The 26,463-nt window shown below is 39.9% G+C and overlaps 1 protein-coding gene across 12 annotated transcripts in view; it reads right to left on the minus strand.

Annotated features, from left to right (window-relative positions):
- Positions 1-26,463, minus strand: part of LOC137182800 (uncharacterized) — a 158,459-nt gene that overhangs the window by 48,391 nt on the left and 83,605 nt on the right. For 2 of the 12 annotated variants that reach the window (XM_067589291.1, XM_067589310.1), the window contains 9 exons: positions 14,558-17,957; positions 14,324-14,425; positions 13,408-13,464; positions 13,212-13,263; positions 12,141-12,283; positions 6,018-6,138; positions 5,723-5,818; positions 1,532-1,702; positions 486-674 (listed from right to left, as the gene is read on the minus strand). In XM_067589291.1, coding sequence (XP_067445392.1) covers positions 1,611-1,702; positions 5,723-5,818; positions 6,018-6,138; positions 12,141-12,283; positions 13,212-13,263; positions 13,408-13,464; positions 14,324-14,383 — 621 coding nt within the window. In that variant the 5' untranslated portion in view covers positions 14,384-14,425; positions 14,558-17,957 and the 3' untranslated portion in view covers positions 486-674; positions 1,532-1,610. Of the gene's footprint in view, positions 1-97; positions 201-485; positions 675-1,531; positions 1,703-4,587; positions 4,710-5,722; positions 5,819-6,017; positions 9,294-9,450; positions 9,530-10,043; positions 10,904-12,140; positions 12,284-13,211; positions 13,282-13,407; positions 13,506-14,323; positions 14,426-14,557; positions 17,958-26,463 lie in introns of those variants that run through there. The other 10 variants (XM_067589338.1, XM_067589347.1, XM_067589328.1 and 7 more) reach the window with 9 other exon arrangements.

Genomic DNA, 26,463 nt, shown 5'->3' on the forward strand with positions numbered 1-26,463 from the left:
AAGAAAAAAAATCAGATCCTAACAAAGGGAATAATAATGTGAACAAAATGCAATAATGACATGATACTTTATTGATCAGGTATGGAGAATTCCCTACCTTGTAAAATATATTTTGATTCTGCTGGCAGAGGTCCAAGCAGTCAGGAGCACTGTACCTGCTGAATGGTGGTCAACTCTGCTTGTAGCTGTAGGATTTTCTCCTAAAGAGAAGAAAGGAGATGTTTAGTTGCCTTTATAAAGTTTTTGTATATTTCATATCTTATCTTCTTGCATTAGGCATTTGTAGGCTAAGCACACACTGCATTCTACTGGTAGGGACAGTTAATGTGACAAACTAATTTTGAATGTGAAAATGGGTTAAATGGCATTGAGAATTGGTACAATAAAATAAGAATATTACTGAGGGCAAACATCATGGGGGATCTTTCTGCGCAGAGAATGTTGACATGCATGCATATACAGTATGTGCATGTTCACATGCATACCTTGGCCTCCTCAATCCCCCTGTATATTGTATCATTGAGGCATCTCTTTCTACCCTCCAACCCCCACCCTGCTTTGCTCCTCTCTCCTCTGGTGTCTGGGAGCAGTAATCTGTTCCTGAGCCAGCGCTGCTGGGATTAGGTAGCGACTGGAGATAGGATATATGCGTCATTAAAGCGGAGAGCACAGCGCTGCAGAAGGAGAGAGACAAAGTCAACAAAGGTGACACAGAGAGAGAGGGGAGACAAATACTAGAAACCCACATGTGCCCACACGCATACATGCACATGTGTATGCATAAAATAAAAACAAAACTTCTATGCTTGCAAACCTACACGTCTGCCTTTGCTAATGGACGCACACACGCATAAAAAATCTTCTTTTCTCTCACATACAATTTCCTAAACCTACAATGAATAACAATCATGTAGTGTTGCTGTAGTGGATATCTGAGAAAGAGGCTATGTATCAAAACTGAGGAACTAATGCAATACAATGCAGTATACTATATACACTATGTAGACATTCAGTGCTAGTAATAACAGAATAATTTGTTGAAGTTAGTGCTTATTTACTTTTTAGCATTTCACCAATGCTGCAAATATGAATATATAATATTCTAATTTAGGAATGAATGTGCAGAAGTTTTGAATTATGAACCACAACAACCACAGCATTACTACTGACAGTTTACAAATTGGCAGGTAAATAGGCTGCTAAAGTAATTATATGCTAATAACTGTTCATTTCCAGGCATTCATTTGTGTTACCTACATAGAATATTTCATTTTAGTAAGGGATTCATGTCAAGATATGCAACACAGCTGAAATAAAAGTGAGACTAGAGTCAATTATGTTCCATTTTTGATTTAGCAACATAAATAGCGACAATATTTTGGATGTCTTATTTGGGTTTTTGACTTGCTTAACTGATAAATTCTCACTTTACAGTATTTCTTTAATATTAACTTGGAACAAAATTATTCCCTGTGACTGTCTCTTTGTCAGTGAGCCAGCATGGTATCAGGCCAAGCGGTGGTTGTCTCACCCTCCTCCTGGAGTCCTGTGTCCTATCCTGTCACTGCATAACCCGGGTACATGTCTGCACCAGCTGAGCCTCAAGGTCCTTACATCTGTGCCCCACCTGGGTGCTTTCTGCAGCCATTCTGCCTTGTACTGCACTGTGCAGAGAGGGTATTTTTTTCCATTACTGCTACACCTGAAGGATAGACACAGACAAGCATACATACTTAAATACAAATACAGTATGTGAAATACACATAGCAAACACATGGGGACACAAAAGGGAAAAGACAACTAGAAAACTCTCAAGTGCACATATAGGAACATACGTGCAGCCACATGCACACACATGCTTGCACATATGTATATACTAAATTGCCAAAGTATGTGGTACATTATACAACAACAACATTATACCCATACTTTATGTGACTGTTAAACATCTACTATCAAAACCATGGCTGTTAATATTGAGTTGCCCTGATCCATTCCACTACAATAACAGCACGTACAGTTGACTGACACAAATCTAGCAGGACAGATACTTGACAAACTGACTCATGAATTATTAGAAACTACCATGTTGTATGTCTAAAAAGCTTCAGAAAAGCACTGAACCTTATAGTGTGGCCCATTCTACTGCCTTCTACTGTTTGTCAATGGAGATCTCATGGCTGTATGCTTAATTTTCTGACCCTAAAGTATCAGCAATACCTGAGGCAGCTGAACCCACTAATTAGAAGAGGGGGGTGTCCACAAAATACACATATGGTGTATTTTGAACATATTGGTCAACTGCTTGCAAATTGCTTTTTCTACCTGAAAGCAAGGAATTTTAGACTTAGTGTGAAAAGTCTGATACATACAAGTGTTTCAAATTGATGTTGAGAGGTTAATGGTTAATGTCACATTTTGAACCGAACCAGTAATACATGAAAGAAACAAACACATAAAAATAATAAGTAAAATCTAAATCCACAATTGTTCTCTCTGACATTTTTAAGTACTCAGGCATACAGCACACTCCATCCAAACTTTCCTTCCCCAGGAACCAAAGAAACTATAAATAACGTCATTAGCACTCCACCTACAGAGAATCTTAAAACTTCCGAAGTTCTGACTTTTATCGTACCTCTTGAGTAGATTGCTACCTAGATTGCAAGCACCTCTCTGCAAGGTCCTTATGCAAAGGTTTGGTCAAGGCACACTTGTACAATTGATTTAAGATCAGTTCATTTAAGTTTTCATTGACTGAATGGTGAGGTTCCTGAACTGTGTTGTTGTCAAGGGGACTTCATAGATGATTTTTTTTTTTTTACATCCACGAAGGCCCTTCTGTTTATTATTTTTCCCCATTCATTTCCTTTTAATTTCACTTATCTGAAATGCTTTTTAGACACAAACTTCAGTTTGGTCATGCTCATTTTTTACAAACACTGTTCCTCACAAGCTGCATGTTGTGTTCATTGGAAGGTCTGGTCAAGCAGAGGCACTGCTGTGAGAAACTGCAGGCATATCTCTGGAGTGTTCAGTGAGTATTACCTTTGTTCCATGTGGACGCTTCACTACTATGGTTTTAAGTATATAGACCCATGTTTCTGTGTTTGTGCTAGCTTTATCATACATACTTGAAATGTTTATCAACTGTTCATCTATAAAACTAAAAAAGCAATTCTAGGTTTGATTTTACTTTATTACAACATTTTTCAAGTTTATGTAACATATATAATAAAAATTATCACTAAATTAGGGGGTCTTAAAAGCTGAATGGTTAAGGTGCATATCACATAACTGCAACATCCCTGGTTAGATTCTAGACCTTAGTTCCATATCGCTTCCCCACTTCTCCTGCTCTATACTGTCTGCTATCATAAAAATCCAAAAATGTGAAAGAAAACATTTTTTAAAAATTAGCACTGATATTACAATGCAATAACTATATATTATGCAGTCAACATCAACATTTTATTGCATTTATAGGCAGATAACACCGATACAGTTCAGGAATATTCGAACTTTGATGATCTACATAATTATAAAACAGCTTTAGTATCTATACATTCCAAGGAACTTACTGCTGCTGCATAAGTATGTACATTGATAGTAGGCTGGGTGATATATCAAATTAATTTGATGAATTCAAATTTTTGTAAAATGTCTAAATTGTGAAAATTGAATTATTGCAACATATGCAAAAAGTTTATTTTGAGTCAAAAAGTAGGGACGATGATTGCTGCCTGATTTGAGTCAGGATGTGAATAGTTACACTATGAAGCCCCCAGGAACGGGCTATGAAGCTATTTTGGTGTAGTGGCCAAACTGGGTAATTAGAACTTCTGGGTCCCTCACAGTAAGCATTTTTCCTATACAACCCCCCCCCCCTCCCACCACCACCACCACCACCACCACCACCAAAAGGACACTTTTTACTATCAAAATTTGGACCCTTCGGTGCAATAACATTTGGAAAGTCTAGAGGAGCCATATGCTTTAATTATCATATTCCATTTAATGTGGTTAGGGAGCCAACAGGAAGTCTTGGACGTGACAGACCCGTTGAAAGAGAGAGTTGTGATACTCTTTGATCTCACCACCATGCGATCGTGTGGTTCACTGTACTCTCAATAGTTCCAAACAAATCCGCTCTGTCAACATGTTTGAGTGTTTTCAGTGGGACAGACAGCAGCAGTGACTATATTTCCAGCAATTTTCGGTAAATATTAACACATGATGAAAAATATGAATACATACATACTGTAAATGTATTAAATTACAGTATGTATGTATTCATATTTTTCATAGCTGTTCCCTACGTCATAGGAGCAGTCCCACTTCCCTCCAAAATTAAACACATATACATACTGTAAATGTATTAATTTACAGTATGTATGCATTCATATATGCTTCTATGGTCATAGTTACGCACATCCTAATGTCTTATATTAAGACATTCACATAAACATGCACACAAAGGGAATATCAATCATGCCAGCAATTGCTCAATTTAAGCAAGAAAGAAGTTTGGTCAATAGTACAAAATATACAAGGCAACCAATTGCGTTCAACAAAACATTTCATTACATAAGATGTCCAGGGAGAGGGTAAAGGTCCAATCTTTTCCCCCACCCATGGTCTTCCACTCCTGTTGTTGGTAGGGCTAGACCTGGGCCTTGCTGTCACAACTGCCACTCACAAACCTCAGACTGGAAACACACACATACACACACACACGTCATTATATTAGTTGAAATATAAAATATTCAAAATATTCAGCTCCTGCATTTCATCATTTTATCCTAGAAAACAAAACAGGGTGATAGCGAGTTATGGAGTTGCTCATGCTCTTTACAACAGCACATATCTTGTATTTCTTCTCCATCTCCAATATTTCCATCCCACAGCATGCGAGCGTCCTGCTCCAAGAGCTTTCATAGGCTCCTCAGGATTTGGATTAAGATTTGGACTTTTACCACCCCAGTTTCAGAATTATTCTGTTATTTATTCTATTTTATTTTATCTAATTGCTAGATTCATTTTCTATTCTATTGTTAGTTTCACTTTTATTATATTGTATTTATCTAATTGTTTGCTTCATTCTGGATCTAAGCACCTAATAATTTCACTATGCATTACACTGTGTATGATTGTGTATGTGACAATAAAACTTGATTTGATTTTGATTTGATTTGAATATTTTAGAGGTTTTAGTGTTCACCCACCACAGTTTCAGAAATGTGGGTAACATGGTATTTTAGTATAAATATTTTGCTTGCTTTATAATGCATTCAATAGCGTGCATCTTCCATAGCGGAATGCAAGGGAGTTGGGGAAATGTAGCAAGTCGGTATTTATGACCAAGTACCACCATATTTCTAACTATGTCACACAATATCATGAGTTTTATACAACATGATTGTACATACAGAAGTAATGTTTGTAATGTAAAGCAGAACAGTTAGATTGGTTTCTGAGAAGCACAACAAAGGGTGTGTAAATATGTGCTTAAGATGGAGTAAGGTGGACCAATCCTATTCACTGCAACAGTAGGAACAAAAGGAGATCTGGATGCCTGGCCGTGAGCACTCAGTAAACTTCACTGAATGATCACTGCACAAAACCTCTCCAGACATACACAAGAATCACAGAGTCATATGCTTATCCACACAATGATAATAAAAACATTCAAACTCCACACCACAGGAAATGCTACACTTACTTGAATTTTTTGCGGAGGGCACTGCACTGCCAGAATCAGACCATGTCATAGGCCCCAGAGGAGACCGGGTGTTGAGTCGAGTCAAGCCTGTCACTGCTGGAGAAAATTGGGAGTGGTAGAAAAAGATGAAACTGTGTTACAGTTAATACATTGAGGGACATAGATTAAGTACACATCGAAACCCAATGCAGTCAGATAGAAAGAGGTGGGAGGCAGGGAGGGGTTAATTAGCACCCCTTCTCTGGAAACTGAAGTGGTAATCATAACATCTAAGTTTTATACATTGATGTCTTACTATGGTTGGCTGTGCAGCATTTGGATGCACCAATTGGTCCGAGAAAGGGATCTGGATGTGTGGTTTCCCAAAACATACCAACAGGAGAAGAAAATGGTTGGCCAAAGTCAGCAGAAGCAACCTGAATATCATGAGAAATTACAATAACAGCAAACTGTATGTTTATACTCCACATTTGGACATTTAGCTTGTGGATCAAGGTTTTTGATGTGTTTTACTGGAATATGTACATGACTACAATAAAATTGTGATTGACAATTATGAGGTAAAGTCTGGAATGTGTGTGGAAATTAAACTCATATGTAATTCAGCAGGCACATTTTGAGGGAGAGCAATTCACAAGAACAAAAAAGGCCAACTGAAATTGTAAGCTGATGCTGTTCGAACTGTATTTGTGCTTTGCCTGAGCCCAAGAGGAGGAAGGGTCCTGCTGTGAGAACCACCCCAAAACCTCCAGTACATGTTCATGCAGTGGCCAGTGACCACAAATATTGTCCAAAAATGAATTTTAGTATGAATAATGTGAAGTCATAATTTATAAAATATTTCCAGTTTCAATGACTAGCCTACACACCCTCCCTGTAACACTTACAATGCCATGCCATCATTTCAGATACTGAGGGAGAAAGTGATGGAATTCAGAGAAGGGAAAGTGAGGGAAGAGACGATGAGGAAAGTGAAGACTGAGGGGATGGAGAGGGCATACAAGGAGCCAATAAGCCAAGAATCAGTGTGCAGCGTCCAAGTGAACCAGGAGCCAGTGAGAAAGACCTGAGGAAGGAGTTAGAAAAACAAATAGATCAAACAACAAGTTTAGAGGCAACCCTAAAATGACAGAATGAATGTGGTCCTACGGAAAAAAAATTTAGTCATGGAAAAGGAATTTGCTGCATTTTTTTCTAACAATCAGATAAAAATGATCGGTATGAAGAGTAAGAGGGGCATGAGATGAGGAAATGACAAAAAAAGGCCATAAAACTATTTTGCCACAGGCTCAACGGGCTACAGGCTACCTCAGGGCATGGAAATTCCTCTCCCTGACAACAGAACACTGCGGAGAAGACTCCAGCACATAAAGATAGAACCTAAACATGGAACAAGATGGAACATAAAGATGACTCTGGATGAGGTGGCAATCACACCAAGCGTGGAGCTGCACCTGGAAACAGGGAAGCTTTATTGGGATGTAATGTTACCCAGCCAAACAGGAGAGGCAACACATGCATGTGTTTTTATGTTGGAAGGGAGCACGACACAATGGAAACAAGTAGTGACTTACCGGTGGCAATTCCACTAATGGGGCAGATTACAAACCAATCATCCTGGACATTATTGACAGAGCAGCTTCCATAGGGTTACATGTGATTAACGTCACCACTGACATGGGCAGCCCTAATCAGGCAATGTGGAAGGCCTTTGTAGTGGACCACAACGAAGCGTCTGTCCTACATCCAGCAAGACCAGACAGGAAATTATACTTCATGCCAGATGTCCCACATCTGGTGAGGACATGAAAGTGTCTGTGGACAGACATTTACAATTCCACCAGATACGGATGAGAGGGAGAACCTCTCCTCAAATAAAGTTTCAACTGGTCCATTGAAAGATTTGGTGGATTTTCAAAAGGGGATGGCATTGAAAATTGCTCCAAGTTTATCACGTAAAACCCTACGGTCGAGTCACTTCGACAAGATAAAGGTGGGCCCTGCTTTGAATGTCTTTAGCAAGGTAACAAGTGCTGGCCTGAAATACATGGTGGAGCAAGAACAACAACCCCCCTCTAAACGAACAACAGCGTGGCTCCTGGAGCAGGTGGACCATTGATTTGACATCATGTCCTCTTGCCACCCAGTGATGGTACTGACAAGTTGGAGGAGTACCAAAAGGCCATCAAGTTCCTCCAGGACAAGATCCAACTGTTCCGTGGGCTGAGGATTGGACAACCAGGTAGCTGGAAGCCTGTGCAAACAAGAATTGTGATGGCAACATCTACAATACTATCAATCCAAGAAGACATGCTGGCCCAGGGACACTTGTTTGCGTTGACCAGCAAGTTTACCCAGGACTGTCTCGAAAACCTATTCAGCTGCATAGGACAGAAGAATCCAGTCCCAGCTCCAACGGAGTTTCACCAGGCACTGAAATCAATATCAGTTGGGCAGTTTCTTTCGACAATGAAATCATGAAGCTATCAGGAGGATGACAACAGCCTTTTGACAGACTTCTTGGACAAAAAGGAGACATTTCCCAGCCCTGGCCTCAGAATGGAGGAGCTGATGGAGCACAACCCTGCACCTGACCTGACAAAAACCAAGACCTGTGCTCGCTACCATCTTACGGGCTACATGGTGAATACAGTAATCAGATATTCCAACAATTGTGATGAATGTCAAAATGAAATTAAGCAAAATGATGAGAGTCCTGAAGGAGAGCGCAGTACTTTAATGAAGCTGAAGGAATTCAAGCCAGGTGCGCTTTGTTGGCCGTCGCAAGACGCCTTTGATCTAGTCCGGCAAACTGAGGGGCTGTTCCAAACCAAGACCAGTGCATCCCTCATGGAGCTCCCAAATGCCATGGATTTGCTGGAGAGAGAGGCTAAGCTCTTGGACAGCATGCTTCCCTCATGCCATGATGTACAAAAAGAAAAAAAAAACAACAGATACATCAGGCTGAGGTTGAGAATCACAGCAAAGCACATCCAGGCTGAAAGGAAAAATGTGCTGTCCAACGAAAAGGGCAAAGAAGAATCAGCAAAGCCAAGCAACATCTAAGCCTACAACAAGCAGGCCCCCAACAAACACCGTGATCGTTGCTATGGAGGTGCTCGGTCTGACATTTGTTCCTACAAATGTCCCACCACCTAGCATGGCTTCAGCCTTAATAGGTATGGAGGGTCTGTTTTTCTGGTCCCTTGTCTTATGTTTATTGCATGCTGTTCTATCATATTAAGAGTCTAACACAGTTTTTCTCCTGGGGACCCATTGCCCTGCATGTTTTAGATGTCTCTCTGCTCCAAAAAAACTGATTCAAATGAATGAGTCATTATCAGGCTTCTGCAAAGCTTCACCAGCCTCTCCATCGCTCCACCAGCCTAGTCATCACTCCACCAGCCTGGGTATTGCACCCCCAGCCTGGTCATCTCTCCACTAGCCCTACTAACCAGCCTCTCCTCGTTCCACCAGCACAGTCATCACTCCACCAGCCGGTCCATCACTTCATCCACCTGGTCATCACTCCACCAGCCTCTCTATCTCTCCACCAGCTTTGCCATTGCTCCTACAGAAATGGCAAAGTGCTATATCACAGGGATTATATAAACAGAAATTGTGTCAGTGTCTAACTGTGTCTAACTGTAGCTCCAAACATCTTCAACTGTTTAAGCGGTATTGGTATTAAGTTTTGGATGCTACAGATACAATTGACAATTACATACCTTGTTGCTTTTTGGATCATTTATAGATAGCTGGCTTGCTAGGTCATCAAAGTTAGTCTCCCATGCTTTCATGTCAGCTCTTCAAAAGAAAAAATATGTGACCTTCAGTTGTACTTTCTTTTTACTGTGATCATCAACATTTATGCCGCTGATCTTATCACCTGTCATTGATGCACATACAATTACAATAACAGAAAACATACAGTTTTCTGTTGTTGTAATTGTGCTAACAAAATGATGTGTGTAATGACTGAATTAACTAAGGAACAACCTCGCTAGATACAAGCTAGACATGTTATTTAGTTGAGCTAGCTACAATTCATTGTAATCAGATGTACTAATACTGTTGAAACTAAGAGTTGCTAACTTTAATATTTAATCTAATAACCAAAGATAAACTTTGTATACCAGCGAATACCAATAACTGCAATTAATTTGAGGTAGACATAGGCCAACTGACATCTGGTTATGGTAGCTAGCGAAGTGTTGCTTACATTAGCTAACTGCATTTAGAATCCAACAAGCTATGATAAACATTAACTAATGCATTAAAATGTAAAAAAAAAAAAAAAGCAGTTGTTTCGTCAACTTACCAGTGAGCATGCTTGGGGAACACTGGAAATGAATGGGGTTCAACGCTGTAACTCTACAGTGTTTGGAACTGTTGGTCGCCCCATGACACGTGTTATTTCCACATTCTGCGATTACAACAGAAGTCCATGAGAGTGTCGCAACTCTTCTTTCTACAGGACGTGCATAATCTGAACCGGCTCAGCTGGAGAAGGACTCTAGTGTACATGCTGTGTGGGCCTAAAAGTGTGGAAGCTTGAGAAAACCCTCAGAAACATGGCAGACTTCTTTTGGCCTCATGCGACACTAAGAAACTTTGATAGGAATGAATGGGACAACATCTTTGAATGTGATATTCATTTACAATACATGTACATCCATGTACGCCTACCACAGTTTACTGGGACTGTCATGACTCCAAGTATTTAGCTGGCTCTGGCTATCTTGTGGTGAATTTAAGGGTCGCATCTACGAGAGGGACATACTGAAAATGTCTCTGCACACTGACCTGTGCTCTCGGTTTGTGTTTGTTGACGAGGTATCACTTCCAGTTACAGTTTCCACATCCTACTTTCCTCAGTGTGTCCTAACCTGGTAGCTCACACTAGCTAGCAACAGACTGCAGATGTCAGGCTGATGTCTTGCAGAAAAACACAAACAGCGCAGTTAGTGATCTGACTTTTCTGCTGTCTGTGCTGAAACTGATAACTAAACGGGATTCCTGTGCTCTGTCAGTCAATAGCTGTATGGGATAACCTGTATTTTATGCGTAATGATGACAGCTTTGCAGGTAGTGCAAGTCTTATAATTCTTGCTTAAATGTCTAAAAAATATGGTGTTTCAAACTTGAAAAGAAAATTGAGATTAGATTTTTTGGCCACATTGCCCAACCCTTTGACAGTTGCGGGTTTACAAAGTTTTCTTTGAAAATTAGAAGAAATATAACTTATGGACCAGGGCATACAGTAAATAAGTGGATGCACTAAGTTGCGTCAAAGGACCCTTTTAGTGTGATTGCTCTTTGTTACTTGGGTAACAAAAGAGCAATAACAGTCAGCATCTGAAGTCAGCAAAACGCGCATCATGTCATTTTCATGCTTGTTCAGTGCACGTGCATCGCTTATGACTAAGCGTGTTGGAAGGTTACAAGTTATAAAATAAGGGGAATGACTTATTACATTACATCTTATAATACTGTGCTACACTGCAACTAGAGGTAAAAAGCTCCACAAGGTACCTTTAATTTAAAATGGACTAAAATTAAAATAAAACAATTTAGAGTCCATATATTTTGTAACCTGTGAATAAGTGACAGAACTGCTGAAAAGTGAGTGAAAATGAATAAGGGTAGGGAATCATTAAGGTTAATGAGGACTGGAAGAGTGGTAGGGAAACAGAGGAAATAAGCAGAGATTCACAGTGGGTAAGACTGGGTAAGGCAGCACTATGAATGTTCCAGTCAACAATACAGGGAGTGCGACTGAGATGACACCTCAGTCTCTGATTGAACACTATAAACAGAGTCTGCCCAGAAGCTTAGCAACAGGTGACACAGACACCAGCAATCAACACAGTCAGTGGTTCAGATTGGTCAGTGTTTTTCTCTAGGGAAGGTGGTAAGCAGAGTTTTTTTTTCTGAATACGTGTCGGAAACCCCAGTCATCAATCATTAGAATCCTGGGTTTCTTTTGCTTGTCAATGTGACAGTTTGTGCCTGTTTGTCAAACAGAACATGTTTGTCGACCTCGCTGTTGTGCAGTGGACATTCATCCCTGCCTATCTCTATGGTGTAAATTTTTTTCTGGATGTGCTGCTCTGGTGTATTTAAATGCTTCACATGTTGATGCTTGCATTTTTCATCATTTGTCTCTCTGTCCTTCACACACATCCAGTATATACAATTTTATGTTACTCCTCAAGCTGCATTAGTCTAGTTAAGATGGCTCTAGCAAAACCACTTACAATCAAAATGAAACAACAGTGGGATGGAAATATTTAAAATGTGCTCTTGACAATGCTGTTCTGCTCAAAATGCACTGATAAGGATGGGCACATGAAGCATGATGGGTCTGAGTCTGAGGCCTGCTGGAAAAACCTGGGCCTAGCATTGAGCACTATACCTGACTCTGGAGCTCCTGGGCCTGATGGTCTGTCTCTGAAGCTGCTTTTGGTATTGCTGCATGCGACTGTGTTCCTCCAGAGATCCAGTTGGCTCTCCTGCAGTTCAGACTGCGACTGAGAGATCCTTCTCCTGGATGTCCAGCTATTGAACCACAAAAGGAGGCAGGGCGGCGAGAGGAGGAGAAAAATCAATCCAGTACACAGAGCCTATCCTCTCTGCGCAGCCTGCCTGCTCACTCTGTAGCTGAGATGCACCATGGTTCTCTATTCTACTATGCATGTACTCAGACATAAAGCCTGCCATGGTCCTGTCCCATCAAGGACTGGCCTGATATCTGCCTGGAGCTGCTAACTCTGTGTCAGAAGGACAACAGAAGATAAAGCTGAATACTCTCAAAACCAAATCAATATTTATTCGAAACACGCTTCGCATTTGCACAGTGAAATGACAATATACTAACTGGTAGGTAGAATCCAGCCTTTATTCTAAAAATATCAGTTGATCAGTGATTCAACGTTGACTATAACATTCAGCAAGGAATAAATTAAAATGTCTTCTTTGAAAAAAATCAAGACTTTCAGGTTCAGGTGAAAATGTATAGTTAACATTAATTTAAAAAAATACAAATAAATAATTTCACATAACTATCAGAGCAGGTTATATATATATATATATATATATATACATATATATATATATATATATATATATACATATATATATATATATATATGAAATTAAAATACAACACAAATGTGTTAAATTATGTCATAACTAATACCAGGATGGTAACATTTTACTGTATTACAGTAATAATACAGATTAACTATAAACAGCTATGAAACTATAATGTCCAGCAAATGGCGAGATAAACAGCATACAGTTGCCTGCCCAGTAAGTGCGTCAACAATAATAAACAGGCCACTAATTAATACAACCTTGCTGTGCTAAATCACATGAGAGGACGGGATAGAGGGGGAGAGAGACACCCAAAGACAGAGAGAGAGAGAGGAAGAGGAGGGAGCTTGGGAGAAAGGAAGGGAGGACAGCAAGAGGAAGACAAACAGACCTAGCTTCTGGTTCACTTGGACAGAGGCTTTAGCCCAGTGTGCCTGAGGCTGCTGCAGTGTCGTCGTTGCAGAGGGAATGATAGCCAGACAAGATGGAGACCCAGACAGGAACCAAGACAAACCATTATTTAAGCATCTGCACACTGGCTGGCAAATATTCCATGAAATCAACAAAAAACAAGAATAAAAAAAGACCTTTCTCTCCATTAATGTCCAGTTGAAAGCATTTTGTCGTCTCTGTGTCCATTTTTGCTTCTCGGAATACGTCAAACAAAAGAGCATGGCGGTTATTCCTGAATTAAGAATACAGATTATGCAGAAATCCATTTCACAGAATCGCTTAAAACGTGTCTCATCCGTTAGCACTCTCTTTCTGTGTGCGATCCACCGATAACCCTGGTCTTGCTTTCTTTCCCTCACAATCGCTCCCTCTCTCTCTATTCTCCCCTCCTAAACTGATCAATACTTCATTTAAATCATGACATTAGCACACTACTACTGGAAAAAGAGGGCAAGAACACATACAAATTAGCTTCTTATGTTAAGTGACATACTAACCGATGTTTTATGTCTGTGGATTGTAAGATTTCTTGAAAATATAATGTGAAAAACAAAGGCACAAGTATATGCAAGTGTACAGGGGCTGCACTGCTGTTTTGATTTGAGCTCCTGAGCCTCACACTGATCAATACACATTTAAATCCAGGCTGAGGAGAGCTATCACAATATCTCGTCTCATCAGAAAAAGGCAAACATGCTATCCCAATTATCATCTCAAATGACTAGTGTCGAGGGGACACAGGTTGGATGCTGATAGAGGCATATTTCATATTTATTCAGCAGAATTTTTACATTAGCACCTGAGCGCATAATTGGCTAATATATATGCACACTCACACTTTTATCTATTCACATAATTCACAATGAGCACAATCAATACTGCCCTCTCCATACTCTGCTCCACGCTCATAAAGTGTGTCTGCATTAGATCATATAATAAGCCGTTCAGAAAAACCCCAAACGAGACCGGCTAATTTCCTGGCGCTCAATGAAATTGCGAGCGGGAGTAACTGGCTAATCTTCCTGTTCGTCATTAAACCCGGATATTTACCTGAGCAGCCTGGGAGTCACGGGCCTGGTAAGAGTGCAGCACATCTCTTCGGAGTCTCATCCCGCTGAGATAACTGAGCAGAAGCCGATCAGGTCAGGTTTTCTCCATTCGAAACATGGGTGAACAGAGGCGAGGACAGGAGAAAAGAGAGAGGGGCAGACCGTAAGCCCAACACTAGGTGGATAGTGGTGGAAATGGAGCCGAAGTCGATCACTGGGGGGAACATGCACTTACATATAGTCTGGCGCCAATGTCAACCAATGAGCAATTAGGTAGACAAGACTAAAGTTATTGATCGGGGGTTCAGGCTCTTTTCTCAGGGCTAACTAGCCTGCCTGGGGTTGTGTGATGGCTGCTACAGCTGTGGACTGTAAGACAGGGAAAGACAGTACAGGAGGAAGTGGGAGGACCTGCAGGGCAGGTGTTTCACTCCCCAGGCCTTCAGCTCTTGAGTTGGGCACTGGATATTATCATTTAGGCTGCCATTGATTGCAACAGCCTTAATAAGCCTACATACCAAGCAATCACACACAGAAAGAGAAGCATTTAGGAGAATGCAAACATCCAATCAAAGATAATATGGAAAGCAAACAGCTACTGTCACCAAGTTTTTCATTTCCAATTTACAGGGTAATGGGAAAGATTAATGTCACAGAACAATGTTTGCAAATTTAATAAATTCAAATGTTTACAATTTAAGTAGTGAAGGGCATAACAAGCTTCCTTCTATAGATTTAGGTTCAATTTGTTAACAGACATTATATATTTGGCCACTTTTGGGTGACACTTCCAGACATATATGTTCATTGGTGTTATTTCCTATCCTGCACACAACATCTCAGAAGCCCTGCCCTTATAGTGACCTTAAAGCATTTTGAAACTTTGAACAAATTTCAACCTTCATTTAGAGTGCATAATCACAAAAAACAATGGACACAACAGCAGAACCACCAAACAATAAAATTATTAGATTATTAAGTAACACAATTAATAAAAAAAATAGGTAGAGATAAAACACTGAGAACAATGGCAATCAAACCAACAGAGTGCAAAGAAAGGATTAAAACATATAAAAGTGTTGACCAGATGGCTACAGGAAAATATATATTAAAGGACAGAGAGAACAGGTGAGTTTTAAGTCTGACCTTAAAAGTTTACAGAGAACAGCTGTTCTAATGTAAGTAGGAAGACTGTTCCACAGGTAGGGACCACGATACATTGTTTTGTGAATTCTGGGAATAGACAGTAAGTGGAACAAGAAGAACTCGGGAGGTATGCTAGTGTATATGGTGAAATATCTGATTGCCCCTTTCCACCAGCTGGAACCTAGTGCTGGTTCTGGGCTGAGGCTCATGTCAGTTTGCAGTTGGATCAACTAGCGAACCTTCTAAGAACCAGCTTGCTTTGTGACCATCGGGGGGGACTCCACTGGCTGCAAAAGAAGTTTGATTGTATGGAAGTCTATGAGAAAATGACTCAGTGTTTCCCCTGTATTCATTCAGCAGCGGCACACCACCGCTGCAAAATTATGAGCGCTGCTGCTAAAATTTCAGACGATCATTAATATTAACGAGCTACTAATGATTTTCACTCACACACTGTGCAAGCACAATAACACCCAACGTTATAGTGGATTTTTTTTAGTCATCTTCCCTCTCTTTGTTCTTCAAATGACATATACGTGAAAGGTACAAGAGTAGCGTAGCTCCGTTAAGGAATAAGGCAGTGCGTGTACGTGTGTGTGTAGTTGCGCTAGCGGCAGAAACATGACGTGAAAGCGAGCGGAGCAGAGAAAATGTTTAGCAGTAAGTTGTCAATCTGGCAGTAAATGTACAGTGCAGGCTGCGTGTCAGTTGATAAATGCTGCAGCTCCTCAAAACAGAAGAAAAACAGAAAGAAAATACTCATCTATCGAAGGGGGTTAGCCCCGAAGTTATGACTAACGCATTAGCTTAACTTGACCAGGCTCGCTTGAGGTGGACTGACTTTTAAGGTGGACGGGCAATTCTCATTTTAGTATCAATCTCAGCCGCTCTTTAACAGAGAACGGAGAAATGTCTGGCTGATGAGTCTCTGTCTTGAGTTTTTCATATTCAATCTGCGTCTTGCTCTACATCAAAATACACACAGAGAAAGACAATCATGAGAGTTTTTTAATATAATAACCATGAGTAAATAGTGAAAATGTTCAAAAATACCCCATCACTCAATCATTCATGATCAAATTTTTTTTTCCCAAATTTCATATAAATCTCTTACCAAGTTTCAAATATAAATAAATACACAACAAAACAATTGAGTCAGTCTGAAACAGAAAATGTAAGGTCCTGGCAAATATGAGTATGAATTTTAGAATTAATATGACTTGTAATAATGTTAAGCTGCAAAATGAGGACCCCAACACCCATGCAGGGTTTCACACTTAAGTCCTATATATATATATATATATATCCTAAATCCTAATTTTTCAATTCAATTCAAAACACTTTATTTGTCCCTGAGGGGCAATTTGCAAAGGCGTGTAGAGTAGCAGAGTCAATACAGGAAAATTTAAAAATAAGTAAAAAGCAAAAATAAGCTGTGCACATTATGATAATAGTATAATACATAAAATGCAAAAAAAATAGCTGTAAACATTATGATAATAATAATGATACGAAAATAAAAATATTAGTGCAATAAAAGTAAAAAACAGTATAATGCAGCATAATGTACACATTATGATAATAATAACAATAATGATATTAGAATGATAACAATAGTGCAATTAATATAGATTAGTGCAATTAATATATTCACATATCAATATTAGTGCAATAAAAAGTATAAAGCAGTATGATGCAGCACAATGCTGTAGACATTGATAATAATTATAATGATATGAGTATGATAATATTAGTGTAGTGAAAGTACAATGGAGTACACACAGTATATGTATTGATGGTTGCCTCCATAATATATAGGTGCATAGTGATTCAATGAACATAGATAGCAGCATCAGTCCAAGCCATGTGCAAGTCACTGTGTGTGTGTGTGTGTTAGTGCATGAACTCTATGGGGGGAGGGGGGGTTAGCAGGGTGAGCAGAGGGACAGGGATGGCTGGGAGTTGGGGACAAAGGTTGCCCTTCTCCTCTGTGTTCTGAAGCCTGGGAAGCCACTCAAACACAGGGAACAGGATGTGTGAGGGGTCCTGTAGGATTCTGTCAGCTGACCTTAGCATCTGCTGCTCGCATAGAGTGGAGAGGGCTCTGACAGGAAGTCCAATAATTTTGGAGCAGACTTTGACTGTGCTCTGCAGGTGATTTCTGTTCTGGAGGCTGATGGAGTGGAATCAGCAGGTGAAGGGGAATGTCATGACACTCTCAATGAAGGAGTAGTAAAATGTTGTGAGGGTGTCCTTACTGACCCCAGAGGAGTTGTGCTTCTTCAGGATTGTGTCCAGGTACTTATATTCCTCAACAATCTCTATGGGCTTCCCGTGGATAATGGTGGTGAATGTCGCAGCAAGTTCCCTCTGCTTCTTTGAGGAGGTCACTACCGTCTCCTCGGTCTTGTTCACATTAAGCTCCAGGTGGAAGTTGTCACACCAATCCACAAACTCATCAAGAGCTGAGCTGTGATGCTGTGAGGGGCCTGAAAGCAGAGACAGGAGGACTGTGTCATCAACAAATTTGACCATGTGACAGTTTGGCTGGGTGTACCTGCAGTCATCAGTGTAGAGGATCAAATGCAGGAGTGAGAGGAGACAGCCCTGCAGGGAACCAGTTCAAGTGTGTAGGAGGTCAGAGAAGGTGTTGTTGATCAGCACTCTCTGTGACCTGTTGGTGAGAAAGTCCATTATCCACAGTATTAGTCGGTCATCTAGGTAGAAGAGGTTGGTGAGTTTCTCAGCAAGAATCTGTGGCTGCAGGGTGTTGAATGCTGAGGAGAAGTCTACAAATAGGAGTCTTGCTGTAGTGTTGGGGTGTTCCAGATGATTATGTATGTTGTCTGTAATGAATGCTTTTGCATCGTCAACCCCTCTCAGTGTTTCCCCCAGGTTGGCTGCTTTGGAGTGGCGGGGGGTGGAGGGTGGGGGTGCTGAGCCAAACTCAGGAGAGACTCAGCAGCCAGACATTTCTCTGTTCTCTATTTACAGTAGGTGTGGCTGAGATTGACACCAAAATGAGAACAGCTGGTCCACCTTAAAGGTCGGGCGACCTGAAGTGAGCCTGGTCAGGTTAGGTTAACCCATTGTTGCTAACTTCAGGGCTAACCCCCTTCACTTTTCCAGCAGTTGAGGACACAACAGGCAGGATTTCTCTTGATCTTGAGAAGCTGCAACATTTATTAAATGACACACTGTAGCCCACACTGTACATTTACTGCCAGACTGACAACTCACTGCTATCCTTTTCCTCTGCTCCACTCACATTCACTGTCACTTTTCTGCCACTTGCTCTCTGCACTCGATCAACCACACACTTGCTACACACACACATTATGCACAGCCCTAAAGGAGCTACATTACTTTTATAACAGTACCCTTCAAATAGATGTCCATTGAAGAATAAGGAGAGGAAGGATTCTCGGATTAGATGCACTAGTCGATGACTCAAAACAATTCCACACTGTAGGGTGTTATCATGCTTGTGCAGTGTGCAAGTGAAAATCTTTAGTAGCCCATTGATATCAGTGGTCATGGAGAAATTTTAGCAGTGTCACTCATATTTCATTCTATAGGGGAATCACTACCTCTGCCTGCGTGGTATGCAAACTGGAGTGGGTCCATCTGTGTTGCCTTGATGATATGGTTTTTGATGACCCCCTTTATAGCTTTCATCACAAGAGAGGTGAGAGCCATAGGCCTGAGGTCATTCAGGGCCTTTATAGTGCCCTTCTTCAGTAGGCTATTGGAATAACTGTCGAGTGTTTCCACCTGTGTTTCCTGGGGGACTATGCTGTTGACCATGGAGCTCTGGAACAGGGGCTGGAACATGCCCCCCACCTGCTCAGCACAGTACCTCAGGGTATGGCCACTGATGTTGTCTGGCATGGGTGTTGTGTTCACTTCTTGAGGGCTCCCACCGCATCCTTTTTTTATGGTGAGGGCAGGGTCACCAGGTTTGAGTGTAGAGATGGTTGCATCTAGCTGGGTGCTGTTGTCTGTCTCAAATCTGGTGTAAAAGGAATTTAGGTCATTAGTGAGTGATGCTAGGCTGCTGCCTGCAACCTGAATGAGCTTGCGGGTGGTGGAAGCAGTATTCACATCTGCCATGTTCTTGAGACCCTGCCAAGCTGAATGGAGGTTCCCTCGCATAAATGTTTGCTCCACTTTGTCTCTATATTTCAGTTTGGCAGTTCGGTGGTGGGTGGTGATGGACCTGTATGCATCTGGGACTGAACCACAGCAAGTGGTTCATGTGACGTATTGGTAAATACTTTTTAAATATTTGTCAGCTGGGCAGTGATTAAAATCACCCAGGATGAATTTGTCCTCTTGATGTGTTCTGTGGCTGTGGTTGCATTTGCTCTGGAGTGGATGTAAACCAGAATGGAAAAAAGCTGTGGGAATTCACATGTGATGTATAGTGTCACATTGTCACTAAAAGGTGCATTTTGGACATTGTCAAAAAGGAATATATCAATACACTCAGTTGCCAGTATATTAGTTATACCTAGCCAACGCTAATGCAGTCTCATCAGCCCTGCAATAAATCCTATGTTCATGAAGGTTCCAATGTTCAAAAATAAAAATTACAAATGTTTTAGCTAAGCAAACAGAAAGTCCCCAAGCTATTTAACTAGACACCAGGATCCTGCATTAGTTAACCGAAGTTAATAATTAACGTCATGCTGTGTCAAACGGTAACTACGTTTACAAAATAGGATTCTAACAGTGTTAGCTAACCAACTGCGCAGCCACTGTTACACTGCCTAAAAACAGTAAACACACTTCAGACGTTACTTCGCAATTCAAGCCAGCATGCTGACTGATTTGGAAGTTAAAAACATTAGAAACAAAGACTTACCAGAACATTTCATGTCTTTGTGGAGCTGAATCTCTGATGATCTCCGATCAGCGCAAAAAGCTACTGAAAGGCAGACCTGATGAAGCAGCTATGTGTATCAGAGGAACCACCTATCAGCGTCACACAGTCCTGGCTTCGACATCCCATCCTGAACTTAATCATATCGCAAATAACGTGAGTCTTCTGTCTAAAATGAACCAGCACACAACTGTGTTTTTCCTCATTGTTGACAATGCCATTAGCTGGTAAATTATGCTAGCACTAAACTGGAGGAATGAATACAATTGCGTTCGAACCAGAAGAGGAAAAAAATGGGCGGGGCAGCAAAAGGTGAATACTCAAGAATCGGATTGGCACCCAAGTATCACGTATGTATCATGTATCAAGTATCGATTCGGGAGATAAGCATATCGTCCCAGGCCTACTACTGATAGATGACTGGAATAGGCTAGGAAAAAAAGGAAATCACAACAATCAAGCCTGGAAGAGATTAATGCATGGATCAAAATCACTGTATGAGTTACTGAGAGAAATGGACTGATTTTGGTTATATCACAGAGATGGTGAAATGCTATCTTGAAAGTAGACCTAATGCGGGATTCAAGTGACAAGGACAGCTCAAATATGACACCCAAGCTGTTTTGTTCTGTGGAAATTCCACAACCATCAAGATGCAGAAAGACATTTTAAAAAGAGTTAAAAAATGTGTTTGGCTGGTCCAAAAATAAGTATTTCAGTTTTATCTGTTTTTAACATGAAAAAGACATCCAGTTTTTAAATTTCAGACAGGCAAGGATTTGAGAGACTGATGATTCACTGGGTTGAGTTGGAATGAATAAGTATGTATCATCAGCATGGCAATGAAAATGGATCCCGAAATTGTAATTAATATCACCTACTGATAACATAGGAGGACCCAGGATGGAGCCTTGAGGTACACCAGATGTAACTTTCTGAGTCAGAAAGGTTTATTCATTACACAATGAAGGCCTTGTGTACATATAAGTACACAATGAGTTATGTTAGACAAATAAGAATGAAACCATGCCAAAGGTGATGGATGCCTATCTGATACTGGAGATGGTGCAATAACAGGCCATAATAAACAGTATCAAATACTTCACTGAGATCAAGCTGGCTGAAGACGTTTCAGTGGAATGGAGTCTGTGAAAACCAGACTGTAGTTTGTCAAAACAGCTATTATTGGACACATAAGTGGTGAGTTGACTGCCTTTAATGTTTCAAAGCAGTTATGACATGTACAGATGTTTAGAAATTGATCTGTAATTACGGAGAACATTAGGGTCAAGATGTGATTTATTTATAAGTGGTGTAATTTGTCAATTTGGTGAGTGACTCAATGATAAAAGAAATCACACAAGGTCCTAAAAAGACAGGATGTAGGAGGCAGGTGGTGGTTTTGGAAGTGCAAACTAGAAAAATGAGAAACTGAGGATTAATTGGTTTGAAAATAGATAGACTGTTAGCAGTCATTGAAGTTAATAAGAGTTAGTAACACCAGAGATGTGCATAAGCACAAAACACATGTGACTCTGTGAGCTTGCTAGCAAACAACAAATATAGATAACAGTTTAGGAGGTGCTGAAATGCTTATTGTTTCCCCCTAATTCCAAGGTACAAGGCAAGCCAAGTAAAGATGGACATGCTCCTCTCTGTTGTCAAAACAGAATGTGAAAATAAGATACAATAAGATATTATTTTTTCACATCTGACTATTATCTATTTATTTATTGTAAGAGACCATGTACAATATTACACATAAATGTTACCATTTGAAGTACTGTGCCAGAGTAAGCTTATAGCTATTTTTTTATCTGCAGTTTCTCTGGGCAAGACAGTGAACAAACATATTTTCCAAAACAGTTGATATCCTTTTAAATCACTACCTATTTTTGTATTTGGCTCAGCTGCATTCCTAAAACAGCATCAATATCAGAAATTAGCTGCTAACATACACACCAGCTTAGGACCACTTTCAGTGTTGTTCCACCAGCACTTAATTCAGTGCAACAGTATACCCAGATGGTTTGGCATCTACTTAGATGTTTGGTTGTTGGTTAGAGAATATAAGCTACAGTAAGCTTTGTTAACCATGGCTGGGTTAGCCAGCTAATAGCTAATAATGACACATAGTGGTAACATTTTTCTATAAAATAATGACTTTCTCAAAAATTAAACTGCAAGTCTTCCCCACAGCCTCTGTATTATCTTTCATATAAAGCATTTGATGCACTACATGCAAGTCAGTTATAACCATGCTGATATGACTGTTTAACTGCTCAGGCAGTTTTCTTTTTTCCTAATGAAATTCCAGTATACTGGTACATGGTCAATACCATGTTATCTTTTGAAAGGAACTCTGACATACAGCGTGGTCAGTATTGTGAGAATAGACTTGATTTGAACATCAGCCACCAAATCCATCAAAAAAGACCTTCATCAGAATTAACACCTTCAAGAGCTGCACTGTAGCATTCAAGAAATAGCTCCTATGTGGCTTACATGACCAGTGTACTGTAGCACCTTTAACTGAAATGTTCTTTCACAGCACAGTGCATGGCCAAATATTCGTACACAGTGAGTTATGTTCACCAAATAAGAATGAAACCATGCCAAAGGTGAGGGATTCCTATCTAATACTGGAGATACATAGTCCTTCTAATGATACAAAAATAAACACAACTTTAAGAGAGGTTTTGCAAATGGGAAAATACATTTAATATTTCCTTCCTGGTTTCCTTCTTGAAACCAGAAATGAAGGATTTATATAACAGGACATGTCTGACAAAGACTGCCCCATCTCCTTTTCAGTTATTTTATATTCACTTATTGTTACATGTTTCCATTATTTGTTCCAGCCTCTGTACATCCTCACCTGTCAAGTACAATCTATCAATTCAAAATCAGTGGGCACTGCATTTAAAGAATAAGGCTTTTAGGAGGTGAAAAAAAAGTTGTTGTATTAGTTGTTATAAAATATCTATATCCCTTGGTCACATTAAATATTTTCAGTTATCCTTTGTTAGTTTAACAGATACATAAAATGATAGTGTTTATTATGAGGGGGATGCAGAGAATTATCTGCACATACATGCCAAAATGAGAAAATTAATGAACAAGCATTATATGGAAAAGCAATGTTTTCCCTGTTTTCTTTGAATCGTGCCTTTTAATGCAGTCCTTTTTTGTGTTTTGAAAATCAATTCTGATATTTCAAAAGAGAGGCATAATAATGAAAGGGCACATTAAAAAAAACTATCTGAGGCGATTGCTTATTCCTTCCATTGCCGCTGCATCAGAAGGACACCTTCAATATTTGGACTTTCCACGTCACTCTAGGCTAAATCCCTAGCAACCACCATAGCAACATACTCTGAGTTCAACGTGAAATGCATGGTAAGTTCCCTCCTGCCACCAGCCAGAGAAAAAAAAAGAGGAGAGAAAAAAAGAAAAACAATCAGAAGAAAGAGACAGATATGCCTCAAAGACCAGAATAAATGGAGCTGAGAAGACGACACAAAACACAAATGCTCATACCAGTAATCACACACGATTGTGTGTGTTACATATGCCAAAAAAGCCATATTACACATTATAAAACATACACCTGAAACAACTTATGTGTAAAGGACAAAAAAATGAACTGTGGGTCTTCTTCCCACATATATGGCAGGGACAAACATCTATTTGCAGGCTGTATTTTCTAGGTTGTTCTGCTGTTCTGCCCCTTTTTAATGAAAGAAAACATATCTCATCTGGGGAAATACATACATGCACTAAATATATACAAATATTAATACATGATTAAGTATGAGCATGTGCAAAACATACACATAGTTAGGCTCTACATATTATTTGGGCACACTGGTGTGAGTGACTCTGGGTTCTGACACCTGGACTGTCAAAATACACATATTCACTTAGGTCCCACACAAACAAATCTGTTATTGAATCTTTTATATCTCCTCTCTGTCTTATTAGCAAAGAGCAGTGTACAGACCACTCAGGTAACAACTTCTCATTTTTAGCCGACAGTGAACATCACTTTTGCTGGCAGGTCATATCAGCTGTCGCTAATTAAGGTAATTCTATGAGTAACTTGATGACAGGTCAAAATTAAACTTGGCTGATGTCGGGTCTGTGTGCTTTCTGTAGCCGGTGTCTGTACTCAGCCAAAGATCAATTGTGAGGGAAGATACCTCTATAACACCACTGCACAATCGTAAGTAGACTGTTTTTGTGGTTACAACACAAAAAGAGTTATAAGTCATCTCCAGTAAAACAATCTAGCTTATCACATCACCTCAATTTCACATTCTCCCAATGAAACTTTCATGATATCATATCAATAATTTAAGGTTGTCAGCTTAAAAGTTCTGAATCAGGATCCCCAAATTTTGGGAAAGCTGCTTGTGAAAAATAAGATGAGCCAAAGACAAAAGGCTGTTATTTCAATGTGCCAGATACATATTTAATCAACATTTCTTATCATCTGCTACTATGAACATTTATTTTACTATATATACTGAGCATCTTTGGCACAAAATTTAATTCTGCAGTGAATTAAATCCTTTATCTCATTTTCACATTGTAAATACTTGTCAATACTTTAACACTTTTGGAAAATGACATTCTTTAGTAATCTCTTGGTTAAATCATCTTGCCTCTACATCTTGTGCACACTGTATGTTAAATGTGAAAAAATATGCATTAATGTTATTTCCAGGGAAAAAAAATGTAAACATGGAGCCCTGCAATATTGTGGCATCAGCATGTAATAAGACATAACATTGTCCTTTAAGAGTCTGAACTCTGCCCACAGACAGATTTGTTGTTTCTGTGATATTTTAAAAGCTGGAGCTGTGTTTCCAACTTTTTCTAATCTAAAGATATTTTGTTATATTAAACACTCAACATTACTATCCATGCACACCTTACCCACGATTATGATAAATATAATATTCACAGCCTTTACCCAATTAGAGTACCCCGCCCCACACTAAACAGCCTATATGTCCAGTCTTATTGAACCACAGAGTCAAAGAAATGAAAAATGTGCATCCTGGTCATAGTTCAGGAATAAAACCAGTGCACTACAAGCATCTCTTCTGCCTGACTGCTGATAGCACTGTCAGCCAAAGAGTCAACCACACAGGATAAAGTACAGGAGGTCAGACCAGCGTTTGTTCAAAAGCAGGTTAGCCAACTGCTAGCTTTCAGCACCTGAGCTGAGTGTCTGAGCAGTGAACGGAAACGAGTCAAGCTGCCCTCCATCGTGCTGCCCTCCATTTCCATCACCCATGTCTATTTCTGTTATATTTAGGCTTGGTAATTTTAGACAAGACTTGGTTTGTAAATGTTTATACTTGCCATGCTGTTAGCCTATGTTGCTCTGTGTACAATAATGCAGCTAAAAAAGTGTAGTGATACAACTGACAAAATGAGATTTGACTGAGGGACCTCTCGACTGATGACTGGAATCTTTGATGTTTAGGGGACAGCCCTTGCGTTAAGCTAGTTTGCAAATGTTAGCATGCTAACACACTAAACTAAGTTGATGTACATGGTAAACATTATAACTGCAAAACATCAGCATGTCAGCATCATGATTGTGAGCATGCTGACAAGAGCATTGAACTCTGCTGTGCCTCAGCTTCACAGAGGTAGTAGCAGGGCTACAGACTCTTAATCTTATTTTAGTTTACAAGGTGAATTCAAAAAACTTTATGAAGGTGAACACTGGTGGTCCCTGGTAGACACTACATGGAACAAGCACCCTGCCTGTCAAAGACTGGGACAAGGGTCGAGTGGGAAATTCTTTTCAGTACATTTGCTCACAGTAGGTTCGAGGAGGAAGGCAGCTGTTGCCAGCTTGGATTCCAACTTCTTAAACCACTCCAGCAGCCCAATCCCTGTTTGCACTGTTCTTCTGTATGCTTAATGTGCTCCAAACATACACAACATCACAAAATATGGCTAAAAAAACACTGCATCCATATTTTCACTTGTGTTGTGAGCTGTTTTTGTTTGTTTCTCTCAGGACCAATGTAAGCAAACCTAGTTGCTTTTAAGAAAGCCAAACAGTTAACCATTGTGTATTTAGCCAT

Source organism: Thunnus thynnus, chromosome 1, assembly GCF_963924715.1.
Source record: "Thunnus thynnus chromosome 1, fThuThy2.1, whole genome shotgun sequence".
Lineage (NCBI taxonomy): Eukaryota > Metazoa > Chordata > Actinopteri > Scombriformes > Scombridae > Thunnus > Thunnus thynnus.